We start from the raw sequence: 3,442 nt of genomic DNA on the forward strand, positions 1-3,442 counted from the left end.
TATTAGCCTCATTTCCACCATCACAACACCTTTTTTACGACAGGAATCAAGGGGGCCGGACTATGCTTTAGGTGTGGAGTCATACTCAAACTGTTCACTGGCAAAAATGAGTAAACAAGCATGAAAATAGTTATAAAGCATGTAAAATTTAATACAGAACTGTAAAGTCGTACCATAATATAGACATAATTCGCTTAGAGCAGTACTAGATATCACTATGTTTCTCATTTTCATACAAGTCATAGCTATAGTGGCACTTATAAGATAATCTAAGCTTGCATTTTATATTAGCTGATATTTTGTAATATGTAGAAAAAAAATCAATAAAATAGAAAACAAACTGTAAACTACTATAGATTCCTAGAAATAGGGTGGAGCCAAATGTTTGGCAACAGTGCATCAAGTTATGTCTCGTAAAGGGTATCAAGCAACAGGTTTTACCTGTTTATATGCAACTTTAGGCCATCGGAAATGAGGCCTTTTTAGTATTACTTGTCTTACCTGTTTAACCTTTTCCTGGATTTTCGAAAATATTTTATGTCATCATATATTGCCATTAGGAAAGGTGAAATTAGGTAAGGTCACAAGGTCTACCATCCAGAGCTGAACACAGCATTTTCCTGGCAATATTGGATTTATTATGAATGAAATCACTAATAACCCCAGTTGTATCTGAAAGAAAGTGATAAATAAGGCACACAACTGATAAGTTTTTATAGTTTTATAGCATTTTTATAGTTAATAAATACAGAGAAAAAAAATGAACCTGCTTGTGCTAGGTGAGTTTATTTTGTCACTTTTATTTACACAATGGTGGCTTTACAAGCACTTATTCACAAAGAGTCAGTTACTAGGCCTACCTAATCTCACATATTTACATCTTTCCTTGAATTTTTGTCGAATCCCCCCTCCCCCTATTTCTAGTACTGTTCTTACTGTTATTAATTTCTTCCTTATCAAAAGCCTGTAAATATAAACATTACATCCTCTTTTTTTTTCTTCTTCTTCTTCTTTTTCTTTATATATATATATATATATATATATATATATATATATATATATATATATATGTATATATATATATATATATATATATATATATATATATATATATACATATACACATGTATATGCACACTACTGAACACACAAACCCCACATGATATTACTATTGAAAAAGTAAAATAACTATAAATGTTTCTATATATTATGGTAATATACCATTACCCAGGTAAGTATTGGACATATTGGCTTAAAAAAATATGCACAAAAACATGTGACAGTAATGATGAATATGAACCATTTGTGACTGTTTCACTAATATCTCCCTCCTCCTGTCCCTCATTACTTGTATCAAAATCACTATCTTTGCCTGAGTTGTAGTCAACATTATCCACTGACTTTTCTGACTATAGCCATCTTTTCTGACAGTTGATGATTCCCAACTTGATATTATTATTTTCAGCTGGTATTCATGGGTGATCACCTGCCTTGTGAATGGAGTTTATGCTTTTGGGTTCCTCTTCATGCTTCCACAATTGTTCATTAACTATAGACTGAAGAGTGTAGCCCACCTTCCTTGGCGAGCATTCATGTACAAGGTAAGTTCAGGGCCTTTTATATGGTTTGTTATATATGATGTTGAGATTGGCAGAATTTTTTCTTTTGTTTTTCAACTTACCAAATGCTTTAAGAGCATAAACATCAGAAACTAACCTGATTATTTCTCAAGCACCATAAGGAATAGAGTATCAGATTTATTTTGATAATTCATTAAGAACTCACTGTTTTGCATAGTAATCTATAGACTAATGAACATAGTAATCTCTGATTCATAACATGTAACTTAATACTTTTTAAATTGTAATCATCCCTGAGGCATTTCCCAGTAGGGACTACAATGTAAGTTATTAGCCTAATTGATGCTTTTATCAGCTGATATTTGCATCTTGCGAAAATTGATTTTTGTGTCCCCACTCTTCTTAACCCTATATAGACGGTCTAAAAATTACTCTCCAGTTCCTCTTCTGGGGAGTGAAAGCAGTGTGTAGAACTTCCTTCTGGAGTGCAGGGTGTATGCACCTGGGCCATTTCACTAACCATGGAAGATTTAGATTGCTCTGGTGGGTGGTTTACAGAAAATCACTACTTCCATTTTTACACATCAGAAACACTTACATTTGGAGGCTTATTATTGCCATATCCTGTGAAGGATATTATTCTCTTATATTGTAGTATTTTGGGAGTATTTGTACCATCTCTTTGCAAAGTCAGTATAATCTTCATATATATATATATATATATATATATATATATATAATTTTTTTTTTTAATAATTATCATCATCCATCATCATCATCATCATCATCATCATCATCATCATCATCATCATCATCATCATCATCATCATCATCATCATCATCATCATCATCATCATCATCATGATGCCGGGTCATGTGTACCAGCGTCTTAACAAACCACTTGGTCAGTGGGGTAAGCCTGTACACCAGGGCATGTGGAGTGGGATGTCCAGCTTGATGTAGCAGACTCCTGCACCCAGTGTCAGGCCGTTGCCAGAAATCAACAGAGTTTATCATGCTCAGGGAGTTCTGCTTCCTGGCAGTGATGGGTTAATGAAAAAATATCAAAAAGAAATATGTTCATATTTACAGTGCGGCTAATCTCTCTTCATCTATGGTATTCAGAGTGCACATCATATGTGTGTATGCTGGGGTGAAGGTCCTGAGGAAGAACAAGCCGGAAGCATCAGTGGTGTCCTCCTCACCAACTCCGTCCCGAAGTGTGCTTGTGTGAACTTACCTCCAAGGGCCTGGTGGACAGCCAGCGCATTGATGACCTATCTTATCCAGCAGATAGAAGATCTTGTAACACTTGATGGGCTTCCAGGTTATTGGATATTACTACCCCAGCTGATCTAAGAGGTCAATACCCTTCCTGCCATTGTTGTAGGAAATGACAATTTCAGGCTTTGACCTCTCTTCTCTACCCCTTGGTGGTTGGGAGGCAGGGTGACAACCTTGCTGGTGTGGGTGGTGGAAGTATCAGCACCAGATGCTTGTCCACAAACTGAAGGCAGAGCATTCTTGTCAGTATACTCCAAAAGTTGATGTGTCCCCTGCTTGCCTGCAGGTCTGAGGGCATGCCCTTCCTGCTGGTATAGACTGTACCAATACCACTGGTCTTCCGGGCCTGCAGGTAGTGGAAGAGAGCCAGGGAGGAATACCAATTGTCCTAGTATAATTCATATCCCTTGTTGAGGAGCTCTGCCTTCTCCATCAAGTTAATGACAGCTTTCATGCTAGCAAAGAACTGCAATTAGATCTTGAAGGCTGCCCTATACCCTGCCTCTGGACCATTGGAAGAGAATAGCTTGTAGACCTTCAGGTCCTGATTTAACTGATGTGAATAAATGTTACTTTTA

The 3,442-nt window shown here is 36.5% G+C and overlaps 1 protein-coding gene across 2 annotated transcripts in view; it reads left to right on the forward strand.

Moving 5' to 3' along the window:
• The window catches only part of LOC119598225 (cleft lip and palate transmembrane protein 1-like protein), a gene marked incomplete at its 5' end in the record, with an annotated part of 4,208 nt that extends 772 nt beyond the window's left edge, over window positions 1-3,436 (forward strand). Inside the window, 2 exon segments of one of the 2 annotated variants that reach the window (XM_037947864.1) lie at window positions 1,466-1,601; window positions 2,706-3,436. In XM_037947864.1, the coding sequence (XP_037803792.1) occupies window positions 1,466-1,601; window positions 2,706-2,939 (370 nt within the window). 2 annotated transcript variants of the gene reach the window in all.
• Window positions 3,437-3,442: the final 6 nt, after the last annotated feature.

This window comes from Penaeus monodon, chromosome 41 (genome assembly GCF_015228065.2).
Source record: "Penaeus monodon isolate SGIC_2016 chromosome 41, NSTDA_Pmon_1, whole genome shotgun sequence".
Taxonomy (NCBI): Eukaryota; Metazoa; Arthropoda; class Malacostraca; order Decapoda; family Penaeidae; genus Penaeus; species Penaeus monodon.